This window comes from Pagrus major, chromosome 12 (assembly GCF_040436345.1).
Source record: "Pagrus major chromosome 12, Pma_NU_1.0".
NCBI classification, from domain to species: domain Eukaryota; kingdom Metazoa; phylum Chordata; class Actinopteri; order Spariformes; family Sparidae; genus Pagrus; species Pagrus major.
In genome coordinates, this window is record NC_133226.1 from 4,536,934 (window position 1) to 4,564,221 (window position 27,288).

The window sequence follows — 27,288 nt, forward strand, 5'->3', positions numbered from 1 at the left end:
TGCTTGCTTTGCTTCTTTAACAGACTCTACTGAGTCTACTAATTGAACACAAAGAAACAATCTGACTGATCTTCCTCTGTGTCTGCATCTGTTTCTTTCTGTAACCACTGAATCCAGAGGAAACGCTTTGAAACTGAAGTTGTAGCTCTGCCTCACAGTTGACACCTCCCACTGCACATCCCATTAGAGGCCAACCAGTGTAGCTAGCCAGAAGCTGAAGATTCCCATATGCTTAAGTAAATTTAAACTTGACACAAGGAGTTAACTGCAGTCCCACCAAAGATACATATGGCACAGGTTTTGACATAGTTCAGCCTCTGATACCTATTGATATCACCACCACAACACTAAGAGGAGAAGACCATTGATTCAAAAACTTGGAGAAGGCAGCCAGAGCTGACCAATCACTGTTCTTGCATCTCTACATAGTATCTTAGTAGCGGCTTAAGTTACATATTTGTAGTAGTGTAAGTGCATGTCAGTTACGGTGGCTACACGCACAACTATGAGGCAACCCCTTAATGGAGACCCCAACCCTTAAACATTGTTAATATCAGGGTCATAACTATCAGGGTCTCAGTCATTAGCAGACATATGTCTGTCACAATATGTCTGCAAATTAATTCACAGTTATTTTTCCATTAGTGTGTATTCACCCAAATATAATAATCATTGTGTTTTTTATTACCTTAGAATAAGCCTTTTATATCTACAGAGGATATGGAGATATATGGAGTCTGCCAGGCTGCACCACCATGTTTGTACAGTAGTCCAGAACAGACAAACTAAACACTGGCTCTAAAAAGGAACTTTCAGGTTGTTTTTTTTGGTTTGTGATTTTTAGCTGCCACTGTAGGGGAGGGTGAGACGAGGGGTATTAAATTGTTTGCAATCTGCAACCTCACTGCTAGATGTCACTAAATCCTACACACTGGACCTAAATTAATTATTTAAACTGAAAACAGAAGTGTATCCAACTGCTTACACAGCAACAAAATGATGAAGCACTGTCAAATCTGATTATTTCTGACAATTGTTAGTGTTGGAAGCATTCCTGCTGTAGCCAACAAACTCTGTTAGCTGTAACTTTAGTGTCAGCTGTACCTAATAGTAAGCATTGTTAGCATAACCTGTTCAAACAAGACCCCAACCCACAGGACCAAAAAGATCCGTTCCCTACGGTGTCAGCAGTCCCGTGTCCCTCTCTTAATGGGTCCAAGTTTACAGTATCTTTATTTGTTGGATTATCAACTTTATTGTTTTTAACAGTGTTTGGTCTTTGTTTATTAGCATTTTCTATTGAAACCAACATACTCAGTTGGCTGCAACTCTAGTATTAATTGTATCCAGTTATTAGCATGTTTAGCTTTCCCTGTTGAAACCAACAGACTTATCCAACAGTTACATTAGTTACAACCAGTAGTTAGCACTGGTAGCGTTACCTTATTGAAACAGCTTTACTTTGGTGTTTCTTTGATAACACAACACTTAGCGTGGCCATTAGCTTTCCATTTTCTGCATTGTTAGCTGCAGACTGCTAGTACTTTCTAGACCTGCAGCAGGTACCAAGGTCCTGACATAGCCCTAAAGTAGTACTGTTAAATAGTGGCTGAAGAGATAGTTTAATACTTGCTTGAGACATTGCTCAAAAATTGAATGCAGAATCTGAGTAATGCAAGTTTGTGTGAAAAAACCCCTCTTTTGGGTAACATAATTCTAATTCTAAGAGCAGGCGTGATTTAATAGCTGTTGTACTTACAGGAGATGGAAATAAGATGGTATGATCACACACGCACATACATACATACACACACACACACACACACACATGCACCCACACCCACAGCCTAGTCCCCAGGCATCAGGTGTATTGAAGTACACAGTGCTGTAAATGGTTTCAGTGTGCTTCACTGCTCTCTGATAGGCTGATTGATTTGGTAGGCAGTCCACCGTGACACACACACACACACACACAGACCCATACGCACACACACACACACACACACACACACACACACACACACACACACACACACACACACACACACACACACAAACTGATCATAATATATATGAAAGCATCAATATTTGATGCACATTAAACAGTTGTATTGTGCGTCATGTTTCTTTCTGTCTTGCTTATACATACATGTTTTTTTTTCTTTGTCTTTCTCATTCATCTTGATGTTGTGAGGTCCTCAGAATGTCACACACCATTAATGTGTAATGTGTAAATACTGATGAATGTAGTAATTCAGAATTAAATGTAATCACTGTGCTCTTATAATGTACTCTTGGCATTCTGTTCTTGTTGCCCTGCACTGTAATTGGACAACAGTACAGGCATTGCATGGAGCACGGAATACTTGCACACGTTTGCAAGTTTTTTTCTAATAATCAATTAAATAATAAATAGTAAATTCATACATTTAAAGGTGCTATTTGTAAGAAAAGTAGATTTTTGAATCTCATTCCTAACTAGTCAGATAATGACGCTATAATGAAGAGAGTGATTTAAAACAGTAATTTTATTGCGTTTGCATTCAAAGATTCATTAATAAACTCGTAACATTTTCCAAAAAATTACATTTCCCAAATCTGTCTTTAAATGATGAATTGATAATTATTTTTTTTAATTGAATAGGTAAAATGGTTTTTCAAAAATGGCGGCCTGTCATTTTCCATCTCACATTTAATTTGTTTGCAGCTTCCATTTTCATCACAAACCGAACACATATAAGCAGTGTGCTACCTAAAAATGCATTGTCCAACCCACAGAACAGCACCGGAGCGCTGATTGGCTCCATTGCATTCCAAAGGATTGTTAAGTAATATTAGGATCCATCCAAAATTAAATAGCATTTTTTAGTGATACAGCAGACATATCTGCTCTGTAATTCACTTGTCCTGTGTTCTCCTTTGAGAAAAGCGCCTCCTACTTTTCATTGATTTAACAGAGTAATGTCCTGATAACTGGGACAAAAAAAGTAGTACTGTGCTTAATTTATGAGGAACCTGTACCTTACTGAAAGTGATTTTTACTCCACTACATTTATTTTTTTTATTTCATTTTAGTTACTAGTTATGTTGCAGATTGTGTGCTGCATTAGTAACAAAGTAAAACATTTGTAAATGATCTTATTTGATTAGAAATTTGATTTAGAAATTGAATTAATAAAACACAATGCTGCACAAAAATGCTGAATATTGAATCCAGTAATCGGTCAGGCGGGTAATCGCCTGGTCAACCCATAGTATACAGTTTTAATGACAGCATGCAATTGAGCTGGCATGGACTCCACAAATTTGTGTAAAACCTGATAACTCGTGTTATCCAAGTATAATTTAAGTGTTCCACAAGGCTTTCTGTGATGTCACAGAATGCTTGACTTTCTTGTCTTCAAGTCCCCTGATAAATGTTCAGTAGGGTCTAGGTCAGGTGACTGTGGAGGAAAGTCCATGACGGTCAGGACTCCCTGGTTTTTTTGTGGTCTTCGAGTATATCTTGCAAAGCTTTAAGGTGTGTTTGGGCTCATTATCCTGCTGCAGTATAAAGTCAAGTCAAATCATAGCTAGACTAAAGGTTACTGAGGGGGCATTGCATGGAACCCTAAACACTTTTCAGAAACTGGATCACTTGTCAGTTGAAGACTGAGAAAGCCAAGCATTCTTTTGTGGAGCACTGTCAAATCATGTTGGGATAACATGAGTCATGAGGTTTTATACAACTTGTGGAGCCCATGCATGCTGTCTGAAAATCATAAACACTTTTCAAGGATTCCAATTTTCACTCAACTTGTTAAGTGAATGTAATGAATCCAGATGTTATCAGGATCATAAAAGCATGATGGTTTGGTTCGACATGATGAGTGTTAGCAGACCAACTGTGTCCACTATGTTGACCTCCTGATCATTTTGCTTTTAACAACAGTAGTGATGGGAAATGTGACTTGGGATCTTGCCAAAGAGAAAATAATGGAGGAGAAAGACTGACAGAGGTGAAGGATGCAAAGAAGGAAAAAAAAGCTGAGGAGGTGAGAGAGGGAGAAAAGAAAGAGAGGCAGACTGGGGTGGAGGCTGGAAAGAAATCAAAATAATTGAGCTTTTTCCTCAGCACACTGCTGGAATCTAATAGGATTTCCCCTAAAAGAAGGAGGGAGAGACTGAATTAAAAAGATGAAATTTTGATTTCATTGTGTTATTATTTTTTTTCTGCTTTAATCGTCACAGACGGGTTATTATTTCATGGTCTGGGTGCCTGAGGCGACGCGTCTTAATCTCATCTGGAGGTGAGAGTTTGTAATCCCAGGCAGAGGCAGGGTGGAGATTTCTGGAAAGGCGTTTATTGCGTTACACACCCTGCATCTGGTGGGACGGTTTATTGCGTTACACACGGCGTGGCGTCGCTTTATTTTGTCCCCTGAGTTCTGGAGGCGAATGGCAGCATCTGTTGGACCAGAAGCTGGCCCTCATCTGATGGAATTATCTCGTCCAAACCAAACACTTACTGTCAAGTAAAATCTGGGCGGCAAAACGAGTTTTTCTGAGATGCCTCGATGAAATTTTAGCAACGACCAAATTTTGTTCTTCATCTCGTCTTTATCACAAAACAGAATTTATTGAAGTCTTGAACCACGAGCTGCTGCTGCTGCTGCAGTTTGGATTCATCAACAAGACGAATCTTGTGAAGAACTCAAGTTTAGCTGCAGTGGTTGATGAGGAACGATGTGGAGGTGCTTGAGATACGCTTGAGGGTTTCTGGTTGTTGTTTTTTTCTAAAGAATTGTGATATTGATAGTATAAAGTGGCTGTTTGTTCCTGTCTGTTTTTCATCTGTGAAAAGGTTCTGTAAACCTCAATAACACTGCTACACACTTCATAAACTGATGAAATTGTGGTACCATTTTTGGCCATACAGAGCTGCGCACACACTCACCTAAACACACTTTTTATGGCGTAGTACCTGTCAATAACCACTAATACTAAAGACAGTTATGAGAACCCTGAAATATAATAACATTCAAAGATATAAACCAGACAGGACAATAAGGGAAACAAGAAAGAGCTTGGTGATTATAAAGTCACAGGCCTCCAGTCTCATGGTGGTGTAGTGCAGCAGTGTGTACTGGAGGAAACAAGACTGAAAAGACTCATCACAGTTTAACAGTTCAGCACCCAGACCATCAGCACCCAGACCATCAGCACCCAGACAAAGTCATATTTACCTCCAGCCGCAGACAGAATCACTCCATTAACTTAGATTCCTCTGTGACGTCTTTCTATCTCATTTTACTAAATGCCATACTCACCCACTTCTATAAAATAACAAGCCTAAATGTGTAATTTGTTATTGATTATTTTATTTTATTGACCAAATTTAATTTATGAAAGCAGCAGAAGATGTGTTCTATTATTCAGCAAGACTGCAGAGTAAATACAAAAGGAGTATCAGCAAGCACTGAAATGTAAGAAAATGAAGCACCCAGAGCATTGGTTGATGGTTGATCATCAGCAGGACCTTTAGAATATTCCTATACAGACTTAGATTTAGGATTTAGTACTTCACAGTTAATCTAACAACTTGTAAGTAACTTCAGTCGCCTGAGAAAGTGATATGCATTGTAGAAAACAGCTCAATGCTTTCCATTCACAGCTCAGCACTCCTTTATGTTTGATCTAAGTAATCTGTTTTCAATTATATTTTCATACATAAGATGCAATTACATAATTAAAGTCACTGCTGTAAGTGATATATTTTTATTAAAATAAATGTTAAGTAACTCTGTATTCCAACAGTAATCACTGTAACAGAGTGTTTGGTCAGTAACCCATGTCTCTCCTCCCCCTGCTCATGCAGTAACAGAGAAACGAAAGTTTCTGTAATCCCTGCCCACTTTATCCAATCAGGACAGAGAACTCCATAAAGAGGCAGTCCTGTCTGCTCATGAATGCGCAGAGAGCAGGATCGTCCTGTTTGCTGCTATATCTGGCGGTTACTGCTGCACGTTCATGTGGTGACGTAGAGAGGAGGGAGGGGATTGCTAACTGCAAAATGGACAGGAAGTTAGCTTTAGCTTTAATTTGTATCAGGGAGCCCTTTAAATAGCAGGAAAAATACTGTGCCACTGACATTAGATCAGGTTTGTGTTGGTTTATGGCGAAAATGACGACAACGTCGGTTGGAAACTATCCCAGTAACATGAAAGAAACCTCTTCGCCAAATGATTCACTGCTGAAAATTGTGTCTGTCACATTCAGTTTGTTCGAGATAACTGAGGAGTTCAGCCCCTGTAAAACGTTCATTGGATGTAATGACTCTGTTTCAGTTTTTTTTTACTATCCTCTCTCTCTCCCTATGTCTCTCTGTAGAACATTGTGGGTCATAAGGGTCCCATCACAGCAGTTTCGTTCGCCCCTGATGGTCGTTACCTGGCAACTTACTCCAACGCTGACAGCCACATCTCTTTCTGGCAGGTAAATGACACACAGTCACAGACACACACACAAATAAATATGAGACATGATTTCTTTCTAAAGTCTGAAAGGGCCTAACAGGTTTTAAGGTCTTAGAGGGTTTAAAGTTCAGCCATCACAGCTGATATTTCTCAATTGTGTCTCACTTTATGTCAAGGAGTCACTGATTGTTTCAAAACTTTAATCAGAGAAAAGCTTTTTACTCCACTCCCTATTTTACATTTTTAAATATGTCTAAAATAAAATTTCAGCAGCTTTTTCAAGTGTCTTATTTCTAAGCGATCATGTGACTGCTGACAGACAGAAGCATCTGTTCACATCTGAGCTTTAACTAACTCATCATTCAAACTTTCTAGTGTACAGAAGGTGCTGGCAGTATAACCATGAAGGAAACGTCACATCAGGAAAGAAACAGCATGATTTTAAGTCAAATAACTCACCAGCTCTGGGGTTTTGCTGTTATAAAGTCCATCTAAAGTTCAGAAAAGTCAGTCAATTTGTTTTTACCGGAACCAAACTGAACCAACCATGAAGTGTTTACAGTTGTTTGTACTTTATTATCAGTAACTTACCCACCCATATACTGTACACCAGTACAAATACGATTCTTCTGAGACTTTATTTGATGTTCATTTTCATTTAGATGAATACTTACACAAAAGAGTAAGTCTTTATTCACAAGCTAAGCCCGTTTTTTACACACTGACTATATCCAAAAATGATTTCAGAGATTTGTTTTAATTCAGATGTAAAATGAAAAATCTGCAAAAACATCTATCAGACGGTGGTTAAAAGGACTATGAAGATGTGTTTCTGTACAAAAAACAACATTTGTAATTAGGAGGAAATCAAGGGACTTTAGAATGTGAGGTTTAGGGTTAGGGTGAGGATTCCCCAACACAGTCTGTTCTTACAAAGTATGAAGCATCAGTTTGAACAGTGTGTGGACAGTATAGGCCTGGGCAATAAAACGATAGTGGTATGTATCAACAAACACAACGATCCCTTGTCCTCTGCCCTGGTCTGCTGCTGCTCCTCTCTGTGACACTCATCCTCCGGAGCAGCTCTTCGCTACAGGAGTGTGTCCGGGCTTGTAAGGTAGACCTACCAAGGCCGCCTCTGCCACCCGGCCTGTTTGCTCTGCCTATGAGCCCAGAGACACTTCAGCTGTGACAGCCAAAGTAGTCAGCTTGGGGGGCAAATACAGCTCACAACAAAGTGTTTTACAAACCAACCGCGAGAAAAACACAAGCACATCCACCACCAGGGTGAAAAAATGAGTGCTGCCAGTGAGGAAATTGTGAGTAAAAAGAGCAGGTCAGCTCGTCAGTATGACAGTTTTTTTACTTTTTTAGTGTGTTTTTTCTTGTTGTTTTAACATAATTATAACCTTCAGTCAAAAAAGAATGCAAGGAGCACTGCTCGGTTGTGGAAAATGGTGTCCCTCTGGTGCACATCAGTTTAGGGATCCTGTTCTTTCAAAATCCTAGAAAAAGTCTGAAGCACTCAAGAGGGTAATGATATAATTATAAATATAAATTATAAATGATAAAAAAAGGGTTAGGGTTAAAGTTAGAGGTTGAATTCAACCTTTTTTCGCCAGGTCAGTTTTTTTATAATAACGATATCTACCAATATGAAACTTCACTATCGTGATAGACTTTTCAGCCATATCGCCCAGGCCTAGGACAGGACGTGCACTTTTAGTAATTTTCTCATGTATTTTTTTTTTTTTGTTTGTTTTAAATCTTTATTTTAACACATTTTATTCCTTTCCCCTGGCTTTTTATATTTTGTTGAATTTGATTCTCATTTCTTTACTTTTACAGTATGTTAATATTAATCTTTAGATACAAAAACTTAATAAATGACAGTCCCATTCATAAAGAAATATTAATAGCATCTAAATAACCAATAATAAAACGTCAAGCGACCAATCACGCAGGTAAATGATAAACACAACCAGACAGACACACACTTCTTATCTTCTTCCCAGAACTGTTATTTTGAATGAACGGTCTTTACGACCTATGACACGACTGTCTGCAGACACTCACTCACACACACACACACACACACACACACACACACACACACACTCTAATGGCATTACTGTAAGCATAAACCGCTGCTAGTGCACCGACAAGACGGCTGCTGTGGTAATGAGCTGGCAGACGCTCTGTCGGTGTGTGTGTGGCTGTGTGAGGGAGGGGCGGTGTCGTCTCAGGAAACGATAGAGTTTCTACTCGCTGTGTTTTTCCTACAGACACACACACACACACACACACACACACACACACACACACACACACACACACACACACACACAGTGTCTGACAATTTCTCCACAGGACGCAGCGACTGAGGCCTCATGGGTTAAACTCAGGGTTTTCTCAGAGGATTCAGCAGCTCCATCACTAACAGGAACTGCTGATGAAGCTCAAAATGTTTAGCAACTCATTTTCAATTCAAGAACTGACAGTACAGTTTGTATGTAGAGAACGTATGAGTACCAACATACATTCAGACAGAATAGAGAAGATGAAGCAGATACAAGTGAAAGAAAGCTTCAGTCTGGTGATATGTAATGGCAATGTTAAATCAAAGAACACCTTTAGGCCACATTTGTATTCATTGTCAATCCAATTACTCAGCGAAAAAACATTACGCCACTGAGCCCTGATGTCCAAACCGACAATAAATTCCATTTTAACAGACGGATTGTGCAGACTGTGGATAACACTGATTACCAATTATAAATATACAGCAGCTTCTCTAGAATGACCTTTTTCCCTGTCTCGTGCCAGTCACGTGATGACAGGTGAAATTGACTGTGTTCTCTGCAGCTTCAGGTTTTTCTTGTCCTCCTCAGATGAACACCAGTTTGCTGGGCAGCATTGGGATGTTGAACTCGGCCCCTCAGCTCCGCTGCATTAAGACCTACCAGGTTCCTCCTGTGCAGCCGGCGTCCCCGGGCTCCCAGAACCACCTGAAGCTCGCCCGCCTCATCTGGACCTCCAACCGTAATGTCATCCTTATGGCCCACGACGGCAAGGAGCACCGCTTCATGGTCTAAACCACATCTGTATCTCTAGCTGAGCCCATGGTGTTGTATGTGAGAGACCTGGACGTGTTTTAGGGTTTTTGCTTCAAGGCAGAATCTGAAGCGCTGCAGCGTGGATTCAGTCAGTGGTCACTTAAGTTTTAGCTTCAGATTTGTAGCTGCTTAGTCCAATTGTTGATAGTCTAAACTCAAGCAATCCTGAGTCTTTTTACTGAGATTCATTCAAGGGTCTGTTTTAAGAAAAGACATCTCAAGTGAAAAATCTGCAGTCTGGTCAGAGAAGTAAAAAACCCAGCTCAGGTCCAGGTTTGGACTGGATGAAGTTTTGCTTTTATGTCCCATAGTGATAACTGTGAGGAAACTCACTCTGAAATATATTTAAAGGCCGTGATAGGAGGCTTGTTTACATAATGACTTGGATCTCTGTGTTTTTTAGTTCTTGTCATTCCTATTTATTTGCTGTTTTGGCTGGATGCCATCTTGCTGCAATCATTTGGGGTCCAACTGTTGCTGTTCACTTAAAGTAAGACTTGGACTCACTGCCATTTGACTTCCTACATAGGTTTTTAGTTTATTTCAATGCTTGGTAACAGTGTGCTATTGTTATTAAATGTTTGTAACATCATGCAGGTATTTGTGGATTCACTTGCAGAAACACTGACTGGAACATTTTTAACATAGGTACTAAAAATGAATCAATCTTGGCCTTTTCCCTCAATTTTCAGCTCTTTATATTAAAGTTTGTTTGGGAGTCAGAAAGTGAAACAACTTCCGATTTCCGTTGCTGGGATGAATTCTGACTGTTGGAAATGTTAAAAAAATATATTCTCCTCTCTCCACTCAAAGGCTTTGGTTCTCTCTGACCTCTGTAAGACAAGTACACACTTTTCACATTTCAAACTGCATGCTGTGTTTATGTGTGTGTGAGTACTTTGGTGTTTGCTGTTATTTTTGTGACACTTTGGAAGCTTTTCCATCTTCTCTGAGCGTCATGCAGGAATGTGTGTGTGTGTGTGTGTGTGTGTGTGTTTACACCCAAGTGTACTTTCATGAACACACATTCTCACTTCAGACTGTTCATCCTGAAAGCACACCCACAGAAAACCTTTAGACAGTGGAGTTGCAGAATTACTCACTGAAGAGAGTTCAAAAAGGACAAAACTGAAGCATTTAATTGTTTTGGTCACATTTTAAGGGGATTATATCACCACTTGCGGTTCAACAAAAGAGGTTCTGGGGTACAGGCCATAACTCAGCTCAGTTCTTGAGTTTAGGCTCTATGTCTCCGGAGGGTTCATTTACAAAAAGTACATGTCTCCATATTATTTTTTTTTAAATTATGTTTTTTGTGTCTGCAATTGGGGCGACATCAATTCAAGAGGTGTTGGATTCTTTGGATTTTTGGAAATTTTTTATTGTTCTTTGGAGAGAATATCAATCAAACTGGTGTTGGTTTATTCATTTAAAGAATGGTTTTACTGCTGTTGTTTTTGCAGATGAGCTCTTTCTTAGTTCTAAAAGGGTTAAAGATAATTTAATAATTAATCAGGTCAACACAGTAATTTTTCCTAAAAACGTCTTCCTTGAATTCACTTTGCATTGAGTCTGAGCAGAACATTAGCTTACTTTGGCCTCTTGGAGTCAGTTTTGTTTGGCAAATGGTTCTTTAGCAGTGTGGTGTTTTCAGGTGACAGCCTGCTGCCATGGTTCCCTATGTCTACATTTTGGTTTCAAGTGAAACTTTTTTTTTTCTTCTTTTGTTTTAATGGGTCATGTCAACTCATGTTCTTTTGGCTTCTCTGGAGTTTTTGTCCTTCTCATGATGTTTGTGGCGGCCTCCTTTGTTTGTTGCCTCGTTTGTGTGTTTGTTTGCAGATGATTTCGCTTTATACTTCACTGATTGATTCATTCATCCTGTTCCCATGTGATTCCAGAGAGGGTATCTCTACATATAGATGTGTACATACAGTTTACAGTATATATATCATCAGAACTGCTGAGTAATGTAGTCTGTTAATCTTGTACAGTGAGCACTGTTCCTGTTTGGTGTATTTGTTGTGGCTAATGTGACTGTCTGCCCAGCACTGACTAGTTCTTCAAATGAGTGAATTTCCAGTTTGATTTAAACCTTTTTCACATTTAGACATTTTTCAACCATCAACCACTTTTTCTAGAGCCCAGCTAAAACTGGATATTTGGGGAGATGCCGATGTTTGGTATTAAAACAATTTCAATATCAATATATCTGCTGATATTATATACACAGATTATTTACATAAGCACACATTTTTGTGCAATGATCCCACAAAATTGGTTTATCAAACACTTGTGTTTACCAAACACAACTGTGAACTTCACTGAGAATTTTAGAATAATAAATTACCCCAAAGCGTACTTTTCTACATTATGTTTTCAAAACAATCATATCGGCACATACTTTATCAGACAACATATAAGCAGATACAGATATATTTATCATAAGCCACTATTGGCTGAGATATATGTTGGTCAGGCTCAATTTTTTGCATTTTCCTTTGGTTTTAACAAGGAAGATCAACTGGCCCAGCTTGTTTAGGATTAGCTAAAAGGGCCAAAAACTTTAAAGTTTTCCTGTAACATTAAAAATACGTGAAGACATTAAAGCAGCATCTCTAAAACGTCACAGAATTTAATTTCCTATACACCTGTGGTTGTTTGATGAAGATCTTGACTGCTTTTATTGAGAAAAGCAAAAGGTTAATAGGCTAGGGACACGTTTAAGGTTCAATATTTGTTATTTTTCTTACCTTTTAGTATAAAAGAAGACTGCATCTTTTCTCTTAAATGTTGCTAACATTCCTTATTAATAAAAGCAGGCGTGAAGCAGCTTGTTAGCCTGAAACTAAACATCCCATCGCTTCCTACAAGGAATGCTAACATAGCTTTAACAACATAATCTGTTTCAAGAGCAACGTAACAGCAGCTGACAATGCTTTTGTACCTGATGGTGTGTCAATACATCATGACATGACTTTTAGGTGGGGTTACAGATGTACCAAAGCACTCTTCTGACCACATAATTTGAACTCTTGGCAGGAAGTTTTCCAGCATGACTCTGTTTATTGATGGTTATTACACATCATTCCTTATCTGTTGATCAGGACCTTTGTTTTTTTAGAATGCTGTCACTGTTTCAGTGTTCAGAGTTTAATGCAGAAAGAGAAATATATATAGATATATATATAAAGATGATATTTATAGAGGTAGTGTAATGTCAGAATCACTTTTAAATTGTTTGAAGATGTTTGAAGGACTTTGACGCACGCAAATTCGACATGACACTTCACTCGCTTTAATTCTATATTATCCTGTCTTCCTTCTCTCCCCTCCCTCCCTTCTCTACTCTGTCTTCCTCCCTCCTCTCCTCCCACCATCTCCTGTCAGTTTCATTAGTGCTGTCAGAAAGCTTCTAACACTGTTACACACCTGTAAACCCGAGCGTATCAAAGCTTTTCACAAGTTCTCTGTCTCTAAAAAAAAAAAAAAAAAGGCAGTCAGATGGGTTTCTGAAAACACACACACACAAACACACACACACACACACACACACACACACACACACACACACACACACACACACACACACACAAACACAAACACACACATACGTCAAGTCTAGACAGCTTTGAGATCTTAATCTTAGGTTTTCTCCATCACTCTTTACAGTTTGAGGAAAATCTGTTTTTGGCAGCCTCATGGGGGAGGAAAGGTGAGAAAAATAAAGAAGGCAGAGAAGAAGAGCTGAAGAGTAAGTAACAAGTGAGGAAGATCAGGTCATCCAGCCAGAAAAAGAAGGTTCTTTGGTGAAGGTAGTGAACCGAAATGTCTAAAGGAACCCTCTGGTTTTTCTTCATGGAAAAATAAGACAACATGTGGAGCAGGCACTAATAATGTCTCAAAAAACTGCAGATAAGTTTGTTAAAATCGATGTTCACAGAACTGTAAAGATTATTTATGACAAACTGATGCTTGTCTGTGATTTGAATCTAAAACTTACGAATATAGAAGGACCTTTTTTCCATTTTTACATCCCTCCCTGTCTCAGATTTTCTTTTTCTCGATCGTCCTCCTCCTGTTTCCTGTGAAATTCAACACATAAAACAGCCTCTTCAGTCCCTCCGGCTGTGAATAACAGGATTTACCTCAGTTTTCAAAATGTCTGATGTGCGATGACCAGACTGATTGTGTTTTAGAAAGATGACGGCAAATGTTCATTTCTGACTTTCACACTAAATGTTTTTCAGTTTTTCTTATTAATTTTGCTTTAATTTGATTATGCATTTAATGTTTATACAGTGAACTCAGCCTAGATATTTAAGAGTGTGTGCGTGTGTGATGTAGTGCATGTATATAAGCTTCCCTTGATGTAACACCGAGCAGGTTGAATCTACTGTGCATCATATAAACATGTGTTGTGTTAAAATGTGATGTTGTTGACTTTGTGTCCAATAAAGATGAAAATGAGACCGTGTGTGTATCTGTGCTCCTTTTTTAGTCTCCATATTAGTTAAACTGGAAATAGAGAAGTTTTTTGCCTTAATGTATCATTATGAAGAAAATGTTTTTTGCACAATGTAATGGCAACAGAAAAATTAACCCATCAGCATTCAGACTGGTTCCTTATAAGCCTCACTTCCACTGTGTTAAGACTGACCGACGATCTAGTTAGAATTGCAGCCTGGCACCTTTTCTGTCTGCTTTCATGTGTCCATTATAGACTACAATAATGAATAAACTTGTGTTTTTTTCCTGTGTTGGTAGTTGCTGCTCTGAGCAAAGCGGAAACAATGCAGTTGTTCTTGAGGCAGCAGCACCAAAAATGATACCACTTGGAGACACTAATTTAAGCTTGATGGGTATTTTACCTCCCTGCTGTTCAGACGGACTGTCATATAAAGTCAATAAACCAGCGATGAAAGAGACAATTATGAAGAATTTTCCCACTTTGATTCAATGTATGCTGCTGTCAAGTTCAGCTGTCACTCGCTCAGCCATGAAGAGTTATATTTTTTAAACATGAACCTGGCTTTATTCGATCATCAGACTTCTGTTCTGGCAATGTATCCAAATGAGTACATTTTTGGAAAATGCTTACTTTGAATATTTCAACATAAAATTTCAGAAAACTTATACTACATAAAATAAGTACCTTAATGTATGTAATGAATTGGGTAGCGTCTCCCCTTAATGACACTTTAAATGTCCAACATGAGTCCCATAATTTGTAGCAGAACACGCTTTATCTTTCAGAAATACAAGAGAAGAGTGACTCGTGTATCTGTTTATAACGCAACTACACAAACTGTGGACTGAATGTTTTTTAATAGACTTTTTTCTCAGAAAACATTTTGACATGTCATAATGGAAACCACAGGTGTGATTGATAACTTTAGAGGTTCCGTATTGTTGAAAGTGAGATTTCCATGTCTTATTTGGATTATAAAGCAGTTCTTGGTGCTATGTGAATACTGTGAAAGTATCAAAACACGGGACCCATAGGATATACACACAGCACACTCAGAATCTGTGCCTTTAAAAGAACCATTAGGACTTTTGTAAGGTTGTCATGTCACAACTGTGCCTGCTCAGTCCTGTGAGAGCTGACCAATCAGAGCAGACTGGGCTTTTCTGAAGGGGGTCCTACTGTAGTGCTCGCACTACAGTAACAGTGCAGCACCTCACTTGATCTCTGTCACGTTATCTCGAATGTAAACACCTTGAGACAGTTTGCTGTAGTAATGTTAATACTATATATAAAAAGCAGAAGAAACAAGTCTTGATGATAAAGTGGTCAGGAAGGCGTGGTTAACATGGGCTGTCTATTCTTCAATGAGAACTGGAGATGACATTTTAACTGTCAACAGTAGGATGCTAGCTAACGTTAGCCTCAAGGGCTAGGGTTGTTTACTGTTGCTTAGAAACAGTCTAAGTCTGGCCTGAAAGAGACAGGAGCCAAACAGAGGATGAATAGAGGTGCTGCAGCAACGGACAGTATTAGAAAAAAAATGTGTTCTTGAACATGAAAGCATGTAAATATTTTTCTAGTGGACACTGTAAATAAAAGTATGAACCCAAAAATGAACATTATATGGGATTTTAAATAATGGCTGCAATCCATTTAGCTTTACCAGTTTCAGGGCCCTGTCATTGTACATGCTGGCTCACTGACATGGCTGACTGAAAGTAGTATGTTCTCCGAGACACATTTTTAGTGATCAACGGCTGTCAGCTCTAACATCAGTAACAAATCACTGCATTTCCTGTGGCTGCTTCACAGAAAAACCCGAAACAGATGAACGCTCAATCATTTCCTCTAAATCTAGTTCAAGCGGTTACCACAATTTAATCAAGCGGAGAAATGGCTGACTCCGCCACCAACATTGAAAACTACTGTATAATAAAGGTAATTACAGAGTGTAAGTACATCGAATAACTTGCTGAAAAAATATTGACCATAAAACTTAAATTCTTTAAAAATCTTCACCTAAGATGAAATGATAGAATTCTGCACCTGTCCGTGTTTCTATCTGACTAATTATCGGTTTACACACACTCACACATGCTCTCTCTCCTAACTAAGATCATTATGAGTTCAGAGGAGAAGTGCTTTAATGAGTCTGATCACAGAGAAGTCGATCAATCTCTTCCTTTAATCTTAGCTCTCTGACATTCTGACAGTTTCTGTTTCCATCCGTCTGATATTTAAACTGAGCTTCATGTTTTCATCTCATTCAATCTGGTAACATAAAAGATGAAGTCTGTCCATAATTTAAAGGTGAATAATGATTAAAGTTGAAGGTGAGGGTTACATGTAAGTCAACTGTGCTCAATTATTCACTTTTAACTCCAGAATAAAAAATGCTGAGTGAAGCTTTAAAAAAAGAGGGCAATTAAAAACAGGAACAAAGAGTCAGTGTTTTTGTCTGGCTTTCTTTCTTTCTTTCTTTCTTTCTTTCTTTCTTTCTTTCTTTCGGTCTCTTTCTGTTTTATCGTTGTTTTCATAATTTTTTAGTTTTGTTAAAAAAAGGACAAGTTCACCCAGAAATTAAAATTCAGTCATTATCTACTGACGCTCATGCCAATGAAAAGTCAGGTGAAGTTTTGTATTCCACAAAATGCTTCAAGAGCTTCACATTCTCCTAAACAACTGAAGTAGATGGGGACTTGTTTTAAAATGTTGGAAATGACACAAATGACACCAAGACCTTGTAAGAGAGGTTATATCATACATTTGAACAAATTACCAATGATGTTTTTTGTAACCTTTTGTAACACACTGGATTCTAAATTTCCCATAATGCATCTGGCTCTTTTGTCAGATCCTCCCTGCCTTGTAAATGTGCACAGCTTTCAAACTTCACACTTCAGTTTGTGCTGCAGGTTTTCTATGTAGGTCTGTTCTCTCCCACTCTAAGATAAGATAACCCTGATGACATCAATTTGACGTCATATGGGGTTATTTTTCTCCTCCAGAGCCACATAAGACATGATGAAACTGGTGTCACAAGATGAGAGGTATGGGTATGGCTCCTTAATTGTTCATAGAAGCATGCATAAAGTAAAAAAACAAAAAATGAGTCGAAAAAAAATGATGTCAGAACTGTCATCTGTCTCTTTTCTTACTTTCCCTCCATCATCTTCTCATCTCACACCAGATCAAACCTTCAGCTGAGTTCGACCTTTGACCTAGCTGCTCTATCTTTCTGTTCTTTCTCTCTCTGCTGCTCCATAACTGCTTCCCTTACATGAACAGGATCTCTTCTCCTCCCTGCTCTCCTCTCTGTCTTTAATCAGTGCTCAGTATGAACACCATCAGGTATTGATGGTATTGATCAGGAGCTGTAAGCTGCAGTCACAGCTCCACGTTTTCCTCCTCTTCTCTCCTCTCGCCTACAACTTCACATTCCTTCACACAGAACCAGGAAACAACCTGCAGACCTTTGAAAAAGTTTGAAAACTAACTTTGTCTTATGATGCCCTCACACAGAACATGAGCGATCGTGTGCACAGTGTATTTGCAGTTCAGGTGGTTTAACGAGGGAAGTCAGCTCTGGACTTTTAAATCAGACCAGCCCCCAAAACCCAGCGGGAGATTCACCCACACCCATACATACACCATCCCAAACTTCACAAGAACTAAGAAGTGAACAGAGATTTGATTTCTTTACTATGATCATTTGTAGAGTGATACAGGAAATGTAAAGTCTTATTTAATGATAAGAATTATAATAATCAAGTATTTGTGAAATGTTAAAATAAGGGTTAGTAACTGTAACTAATAACTGTGTGAAGTTGTGAGGTGGACAAAATATCAGACAAACATTCACATATAAAAAGTACCTTCTCAAAGACCATTATATCACTGAGTCAACACAAGTGTTGCCAGGTTGGGAGGGTTTTGGTTGCATTGTGGGGGTAAAATTGGCTTTGAAAAGGAAGAATACGTGGAATAAAAATGGTGGTATCGCTACGTCTGTACCCACGTGTCTATCCTCATAGATCTCCACCATTCTGGAATTTTACGCACGTGACCATCCCCACAATTTACTTTAAATGGCGTTAAACACACGTCTAATTATCTAGTTTGCGTATAAAGGTACAGCATTTAGTAAAGTGTTGAGGAGAAATGCGCTGCCCATGGTGCCTACATGATCCACAATGCAGATTGCCACTGAGTGACATCACTGGCAGCAATTTATCAGATTACATGCAGCTTCCTCTGGATCCACAAAAGGATTTATACTACTTTTTTCACTTATGCAGTAGTACTCCCCAACACCTGTAAACACACTTTCCCTATTTTGTTTCCCTATAAATACATTAAAAATTATAAAATTACATATTATAATTACTCATGCGAACAAATAACAAATACAAAATTTGTATTTATTATTTATTTGTGTTTGTGTGTGTGTGTCATGGCAAAATGAGTTTACTAGTTTTATTGTTGCACTGTACAATGTAGCCTCATGTGTTTTAGTGCACTTGAACTGTCCACAAAACTTTTCCTGTTTTCTTTATGAATTTGATTGTAATGTTTATAATAGATAGTATTTGGGTGTTTTTTTTTTTTTTTATCAAATTGGATGGAGCATTTAAAGGGCCAGCAAAAACAGAATGGTAATAACTTGTCCCTGTCACTATTACTGTGATCAAGTCAAATCAAATCAAATCAAATCAAATAAATTTTGTTTATTCAAAATCACATTGCCTCAGTGGGCTTTACAGTCTGTATAGTGAATAACATCCTCTGTTCTTAGAGAGAGAGAGACACAGAGAGAGAGGTAAACTCTCAGATCAAATGAGTGACACAAAAAGGGAACCCAGTAAGCTGTTTATGTTTTCAATATGATATTTCATAAGGCAGCTATTAAAGCTGACCTCATCAAACAAAAACAGAAGCCTGTTAAAAGGCAAAACGCTGACAAATGGTTGATCAAGAATGCAAGACCATCAGAAAAGACCTGAGAAAAATAACAAATGAAAAACATCGCTAACCAAACAACCCAGCCCTACGCATTAGATACAATGACATTTTAAAGAAATATAAATGTACAATTAGGAATAAAAAACAAAATTATACCCACATGAAACTCGAAGATATGGAGAATGCCATTAATCAAAATCAATTCTGGGATATGTGGAACAAGCTCAACACAAAGCAACAGACATTACCCATCCAAAATGGTGACATCTGGAGAGCACCTTTTGAAATCTGTACAAAGACATACCAATAAATCAAATCAATTCAGATCAATGTATTATATAAGAAAAAACCCCTTGATTTCCCAATTACTTGGGAAGAATTGACCACACAGACAAAATCTCTCCAGCTGAGGAAAGCTTGTGGTCCAGACAGCATTAAAAACGAAATGCTCAAATGCAGCAGCCCAGAGACGCAGGGTGCAGTGTTAAAGTTGTTTAATATTGTATTACAGTCAGGATGTTTTCCTGACATCTGGTGCAAAGGGCTCATTTCCCCCATTCATAAGAGTGGGGACAAATCAGACCCTAATAACTACTGTGGCATCTGTGTCAGCAGCTGTCTAGGTAAATTATTCTGTAGTATTCTGAATAAAAGAATACTAGATTTCCTTGAGGAACACTCCATCTTGAGTAAAAGTCAAATTGGCTTCCTCCCAAAACACCGCACCACCGACCATGTATATACCCTTCACACTTTAATTTACAAACATGTACACCAAACAAAAAATGGTAAGATATTCACTTGTTTCATTGATTTCAAGAAAGCTTTCGACTCTATTTGGCATGAAGGGCTCTATTACAGGCTTCCACACTGTGGTATAGGGGGCAAGTGTATGATCTGGTTAAATCAATGTATTTTGGAAAATATGTGTGCTGTTAAAATTGGAGACAAACAAACTGAATTCTTCACCCAGAGAAGAGGTGTACACCAGGGCTGCAATTTAAGTCCGACTTTATTTAACGTGTATATAAAGAACTTGCTGTTGAGTTGGATCAATGTGCTGCTCCTGGCCTCTCCCTCCTCGATAGAGAGGTGAAGTCTCTGTTTTATGCTGATGACCTTGTTCTACTGTCTCCTACTGAACAAGGACTACAGCAGCAGCTGGACATAGTAGACAAGTACTGTCAGAACTGGGCCCTGGCAGTAAATATGAAGAAAACTAATGTCATGATCTTTCAAAAACGCCCCAGATGTCAGGAGAACAAACACCAATTTACCATAAATAATCATATCATTGAACATAGCATGAGTTATACCTACCTTGGTATAACCATTACAGCATCAGGGAGTTTCAACATGGCAGTGAATGCACTAAAAGAAAAAGCTTGAAGAGCCCTACATGGAATTAAGAGAAAATTCCCATTGCGCTGTACGGTAGTGAAGTCTGGGGTCCACTCAGTCATCAGAGCTATACCCGCTGGGACAAACATCCAACAGAGTCTTTACATGCAGAATTCTGCAGACACATTTTACACGTACACAGAAACACGCCAACAAATGCATGTGGAGCAGAATTAGGCAGATACCCACTGATAATTAACATTCAAAAGAGAACGCTCAACTTTTTGAACCACCTGAAATCCAGCCCCCGAGACACCCTCCACTCCAAAGCCCTCCAAACTCAAGAGCTGAGCCCAAAAGAGTCCCCTATGTCAGTTGGTACTGAGCCTGAGAGAGAGAGAGAGAGAGAGAGAGAGAAAGAGAGGGAGAGGGAGAGAGGATCCTAGGCTGCCGATGGTCCAGCAGAGAGGAGCCTGAGAGGGCAGAGTGACTAATTCTTCTAAATTGTCTTTGTTTAACCAAAACCAGGCAACAGATCCTGCTGTCCCTGACTTTATTTCTGTTTTTGTTTTGTTTTTTTATTATCCATTTACCACATGGTGGAGGGGTCATCGTGGAACAAAGAAAAGTCTAAAAGTCTAAAAAGCAGCAGGAGGTTCAGTCTCTTTGGTCTCATATTGTCTTATTGATCGACTGAGTGAGGCAGCCAACCAAATTCTCCCTCCTCCATCTTACTTCTCTCTTCCTTTGATTCTTCATTCCTCTCCTTTTCTTTTACTTCCTTTCTTGATGATGATTGAAAAATCACCACATATTCATCACATGAATAACTTTCTCCTGAACTCTCGTCAGTTTAGTTTGTGCTGTTAGTTTTTAGTCAAGGCAGAGGTGTTACTCTCAAACAGCACTGAAGACACTTTGGAATCATATCGCTGTTTGTTGAAGTTGCTCTGGATGTTAAAGTTTTGTTGAGATCAGAGAGTCGTGTTGTTCCAGTTTGTGTATTTATCATTATTGATGTTCCCAAAAGTTCCTGCATTTCAGCTGCGAGTGGTTTATTTCTCTCAAGATAAAAAGATTATCAAAAGATCTGCGGTTGTTTAGAATCGATACGATCTCACAGCTGGAGGGGAGAGTTTCAGGGGGAAAACAGAAAAATATTTCATTTGCAAATGTGTTGCTGGGACCAAACTGTTGGACATGACCCAGATACAGTACAGCTACAGTACCAATACTGTTTGTCATTTTTAAATAAATGTAATAAAAGAGTGATTCAACGAGCTCTGTGCTGCCCTGTCTCCTAAAGGTAATGTGTATGTACTCACTTTACTCTTAGCAGCAAAAACATTTTAAAAGAATCAGTATTTACTGTTCGTTTTGTTTGTAGTGTTTTTAGCGTTTTTGAACATTTTGTTATTCATCTAGTGAGATCAGCCAGTGTGCCTGTCTCTGAACCCAGCCAGTGTTATGGGGCTTCCAGTGATGTCAGTTGATATCCAGATAACAGATATCCGGGCCATGTGTCCGTCTTCTGTTTGAGTCATTTCAACCTATCTTTATAAACACATATTTGCATATGAATGCAGACAAATTAAAATAAGATAATAAAAAGTTAAATCATCGTCATACGATAGCTGATGGGTTCTAAGATTGCATTTTGGCCAATGTCTTCTACCTGTTTTGCTCTCCACATGGATTGTTTGCTGCCTTCAACCAAAATCCTCTCACGTGATTGGTCAATACTACAACAGAAACCAGAATGCTTCTGATACTGAAATCTTAGATCAGGAATCAGCTAACTTAGCTGAAGAAATGCACCGTCGAGTTTATGAGCAATTAGGTTGGAGATTTCCTGTTCGCTTTCGTAAGACAGTGTACGTAAGTCACTTTACTTTTTTGGATTTCATATGAGGAAGAACAGCAATAAATCCTACACATTTAAAAATAACAACAAAAAAGCTTTCCTGATATGAAACCATGTGATGAAGGTTTGGTTAGATTTAGTCATAAAAACCACTTGCTCAGGTTCAGGTGAAGATCAAGGTTTGGTTCAGATAACTACTTCATTAAGGCTTGAAGACAATCATTGTCATTGATAAAATAATAACCACTTGGTTAAGGTTTGACCAATTATGGTCATGGTGAAAAGAAACCAATGCTGACGGTAGTGCAGTCATAATTACTGTAGTCATGAACGGAAACCGGTGGCTGCCTGGAGGGAAGGAACTGAATGTAGAAACTGATAAATGACACCAAGCAGAGGCATGATAATTACATGGTTTGTATTAGTTTGTGGTAATTGGTAATCTAACGCAATTGGTATTACTCTAGTTTGTGTTTTGAACTCAGATTTCCAATTAAAACTTCTCCCTGCAGTCTCCACTGTCAGACCTTTATCCCTACAAACAGTTTTAAGTAGTCCACTTATCCACCGCATCTTTTCTCTGAGCTTCATGACAGCAGCAGCACATTTCAACATCAGAGCCTTCAACATGCTAAGTTCTCTTTGATCCTGAGAAAGTACCCGTGCATACTTAAACGTGGGACAAAGTACAGGGTGTCGACGTTTAAAGAAAATACGAGGGAAAGTCGATGTTAAGTGCTGAGTGAAAAGCAGATCAAAAACAGGACAATATGTGTGTTTAGCTCCGACAAGCTTGGAGTTTGTTGTTAAAGTTAGTGAGGATGGAGAAAGAGAGCAGGGAGAGAAAGAGGAGGGAGTTTGGAAAGGGGGGGTTAGGTTTCGATTAGTTAAGAGCAGAGAGGCTGTGATTCTGCTCAGCTGGAGAGAGAAAGTATTGACGTGGAGTCAGAGAACCTCGGCTTCCCCTCGCTTCCCTCCCTTCAGTCCCTCAGGTAGGCATTAAAACCCAGCCGAGCGATGGAGGGATGGAAGGATGGAGAGACAGAGGGATAGAAACCCCCAAGAGCCCAGCCGGAGCTTTGATTCACCGGGGTTTCTCACATCAACCGCAGGAGTCTGGGGCCCGCAGCTTGAGGAGGGGCCGCCGTCTTTAAAACACAGCGCTGTCAAAAACTAATCGCAGCCGCTTTACTTTTCAATTATCAATTCAGTGTCGAGCTGCACTGCAGCTTAGAGCGGGCTTAACATTACTAACGGCTATTAAGATGCAGGGGTTTGTGGGATTTTGCGAGGGAATATTGTGTGTGTGGTGTTTTTAACAAGGTGAGGAGATCAGAAACAGATCATCTGAATACACTCAAAGAAGTGAGGAGGACTGTGCATGTTTTTATGCTGGAATTAAACTTGAATTATTTCAGCGGTTGGAGCAGAGCTTTTAAAACTGCAACGTGTGGTGGAGTGAAGAGTGTTAGCGTGTGTTAAAGTGCAAGTGTTAGTGTCTTTAGCACGTCCAACTAACTATCTAGTAGTGAGGCTGACCACATTAGTTTGTGGGGTCACAGGTTACATTTTTGAAGAAGGCCTGTTATTGACCAGCAGATCATCTGTGAGGTATTTCCTGACCGTGAGGGAGCCGGTCCGGTGCTATCGGAGTTGAAGCCTACGTTAGCAGTTTAAACCCACTGACTGTAACAAACAAAAGCCACAAAGCTAGCTAAGGCTAACAGCTAGCTGTGGTGCCACAGAAAGAGAAGCGCCTCGTGTCATTCATGTGCATTTGATTGTGGGATCATTTGTGTTTATTCAAATTACTCATGCCCCTAACGTCCAGAATACCTCAGTGTGCCTACATTACCCATGAGCTAGCACGCAACAGCAGGCACAGAGGGTGTGTGTTTCCATGTGTTTGTATTCAGCTTGGCTTTTGGATAAAGTCAGCGCTCACCAGAGGCACAGCTCTGTGTTATTCACCAGGACATCTTTTCTTTTTCCTTTCTCTTCTCTGGTCATGACGTGAAGTTGGCTACATTTTCCCTTCCCATTCAGCAGTAAAATAGGTCAAATTACAGTGGACTTCTGCAGTTCTGCACTGGCAGCTGTAGAAGTTGAGAAAAATCCACTTTTTAATCTCCAAAGTTAATATAACATCCTTTATTTGCATGAAAAAATCCTCAAAAGTCCCCAACACCACAAACACGGTTGAGAGGTCACAATCAGTGACTGGAATTAAGGTGGTTGAGGTGAAGCCTCAAATCAGCCACGCCCTTATTTATACATAACTTTAAGCCTTAATATAATTTAGATGAGTGAGTTACTTAAAAATTCACCCCCCCCGTACAGTCGTCATGAGCGGGGAACTTAGTGATAGAGACCAAAACCATTTTTCGTACCAGGCTGTAAACAGGGAGTGTGCTAGACTTTGAAGGCCAATTCCACCTAGTGGCCAAGCCATGTAATGACAGCGTTACGTGATGCACACTGGCCCAAAAGAATTAATTCTTTTGAGCATCACAATCGCTTCGCTATCAGGATTTGAGCCATTCGGTCCGATAACATTTGGAAAGTCTAGAAGAGCAGCACCATTACATTGTTTTATTCCCATTCAGGTTAGCGGAGGGCTAAACCAGAAGTCTCTAGTGCTCACGCTCTATAGGCCACATAATGCAGAAGCTATGCAGAAGATCTGGGTAGTTTTACAACCAGGAAGTCAAACTTTTTTGGCCTCATGCACCACTGAGCTCCTTTCATGGGAATGGAAAATGCCTCTGAATGTGAATCCAGATTTCACTTATTAAATCCATGGGATTGAGCCAGCCTCTACTGGCCATCCAAAGAACTACAATTTGTTGCTCTTCTGCATTGGCTTCATTTTTCAGCCCCAGAGATCGTCAACTGCATTTGGCAAACACTATCGATACTCCACATGATGAAAACTTTTTGCCTTTACCTTTAAAAGTAAAAAAAAAAGCATACGGTTTGAAAATATGAACAATATAGTATCTAACCTCTGTCTTGTTTATCTGAGTATGTAAGCAGGGATTGGCAATATCACCTGGAATCAATATCACGATCAATAGTCAAATTAACCTCTGTAACATTTGAAAAATGAAATATGTACAACTTCTCCCATGAAGACGTTTATTATACATTTGTTATAATATTGTCATAATCTGTTTATTAATCAACCTCCACTTTTCCTCGCTGAGAGGAGGAGATTCAGTTAACATTAACAACAACACAAAAAGTGTATAACTACACTAAACATGTGTTATCAACAATTTACTAAATGTATAATAATGATATGCTTCTTATTATGCTAAATAACAGGTCTTAAAATGCTGTCAATTGAAGAATAATTAAAAGTGATATCAAACATTACAAGTAAAAGATCCTGAACCCTGAATGTAAAATGTGAATGTATAAAGAAACTAAAGACTGTAGGTGTCATACAGCTGTTTAAATTAAGCTATGATCATCACTATAGTCAATGAGTTACTGTGATGTTCCCTTAAACAACACCCATCTGTACCTCTTCACCTTTTGCAGTGTTCTGGCCCCGCACAGTGGTGAACTCCTCTCCTCGGGATGAAAGGTACAAGAGCCTCAAAGAACAAACTTTCTAATGTTACATATTGATCAAAAATTACTTATGCAGCAAATTTAGGCCACGTTCCTTCATTCTGCTTCTCTTAATTCCTTTCATCAGGCGCTGTGAAGGCTTTTCTCCATCGAGCGCAGCCCGAACCTTCTGATGAGGAGCGGAGGCAGTATTTATCTTGGAATGACCTCGTTATTTATTATAAAGAAAAGAAAAGTTCATCCACTGCTCTCCGTTTGCTGTCTCCACTCATGTTCATGAGTGAAACAAGCTGAGAAGTTCACTCTTTTACTTTTCCCATGTTCAGATGTTTCACTTCTGCAGAACTGCTGTGGCTCCATCAGCTGGAGGAACTGTTGGGCGTCCTGATAGCCCGGTGGTATTGTTAAAGGTGCATACTGTACAAAATCATACGCCTCTCTCTCCTACTTGTTTGCTATCTGTGGGATTCATAAAGGTGTTGCTAGCAGAGTGCTTCTACTTTTGCCTACAGGGAGCAGGCCCGTACCATCAGTAGTATTTTTCTGTTCTTTTTCATTTTCTCTGTCACAAATAATCAGCATTTATTAATGACAGCTTGTCTGATTTTTCTGCTGATTGTCTGAACTTATTTCACTGGCTGCAGGTTTCTGAGGGGAAGAACGAGACACGATGTGTTTGTTCTGGGCTGAGAGCCGCCTGGTGACCCACAGCTGGTCCTGCCTGTCGTCCTGAGCAGCTCAGAGGAGTCAGGACTGTCAGGGTGTCCCAGTGTCCCAGTGTCCTAATCACAACATCTGCCCGCCAAGATTACACATAACAGTTTCTCCCTGTTGTTATCAAGTAAAAGCAGGAAATGCCCCCCAAATTTTTTGACTTTCCAAATGAACTTACTGTCAAAGAATTCATTAAGCTACATATGTGTGTGTGAGTGTCAACTCACTGGCACACACATTACTGTCTATTTAGACCATCCCGCCTCCACACACGTCCTCTGACCCTCTAGGGTTGTGACCTCTGACCCCTGCACTGCTCATCACAATGTCACCACATCCATCTGTGTGTGTGTGTGTGTGTGTGTGTGTGTGTGTGTGTGTGGGAGGAGGGAGGGAAGGAGGAGTTCCTCCCATCTGTCCCTTTTTAGGACACACAGATGTTTGTATTTCTGTCCTTCTAACCTGAAGCTGATTCTAACATTAACCCTGAAATCAAGACAGAACTTAATAATTACACCAAAAAAATATCCTGCACAATTTTATTTATATTGTGCTACTCTTCTCTGCAATCCATGTCTCTGTTCAATTTTATCCATATATTTTTATACTTACTTGGTGTATTACTGCACATCATGACTGCAATTATCCATCTTGGTCTGTCTATCTCTGAAATGTGAATAGAGTGTATACACTCTTTATTATTTTTCATCTTATTTTTGTATTACTCTTTTTTTTGTCTTGTTTTATTTTTATACATAATTTCCCCCTCTCCTTCTGACTCTTGAG

The 27,288-nt window shown here is 39.2% G+C and overlaps 1 protein-coding gene across 2 annotated transcripts in view; it reads left to right on the plus strand.

The window, feature by feature from the left end:
- The window catches only part of wdr7 (WD repeat domain 7), a 126,267-nt gene extending 112,224 nt beyond the window's left edge, over nucleotides 1–14,043 (plus strand). For both annotated transcript variants that reach the window (XM_073477943.1, XM_073477944.1), the window contains exons 29-30: nucleotides 6,370–6,474; nucleotides 9,347–14,043. In XM_073477943.1, the coding sequence (XP_073334044.1) occupies nucleotides 6,370–6,474; nucleotides 9,347–9,550 (309 nt within the window). In that variant the 3' untranslated portion in view covers nucleotides 9,551–14,043. The remainder of the gene's footprint in view (nucleotides 1–6,369; nucleotides 6,475–9,346) is intronic.
- The last annotated feature ends 13,245 nt before the right edge of the window (nucleotides 14,044–27,288 follow it).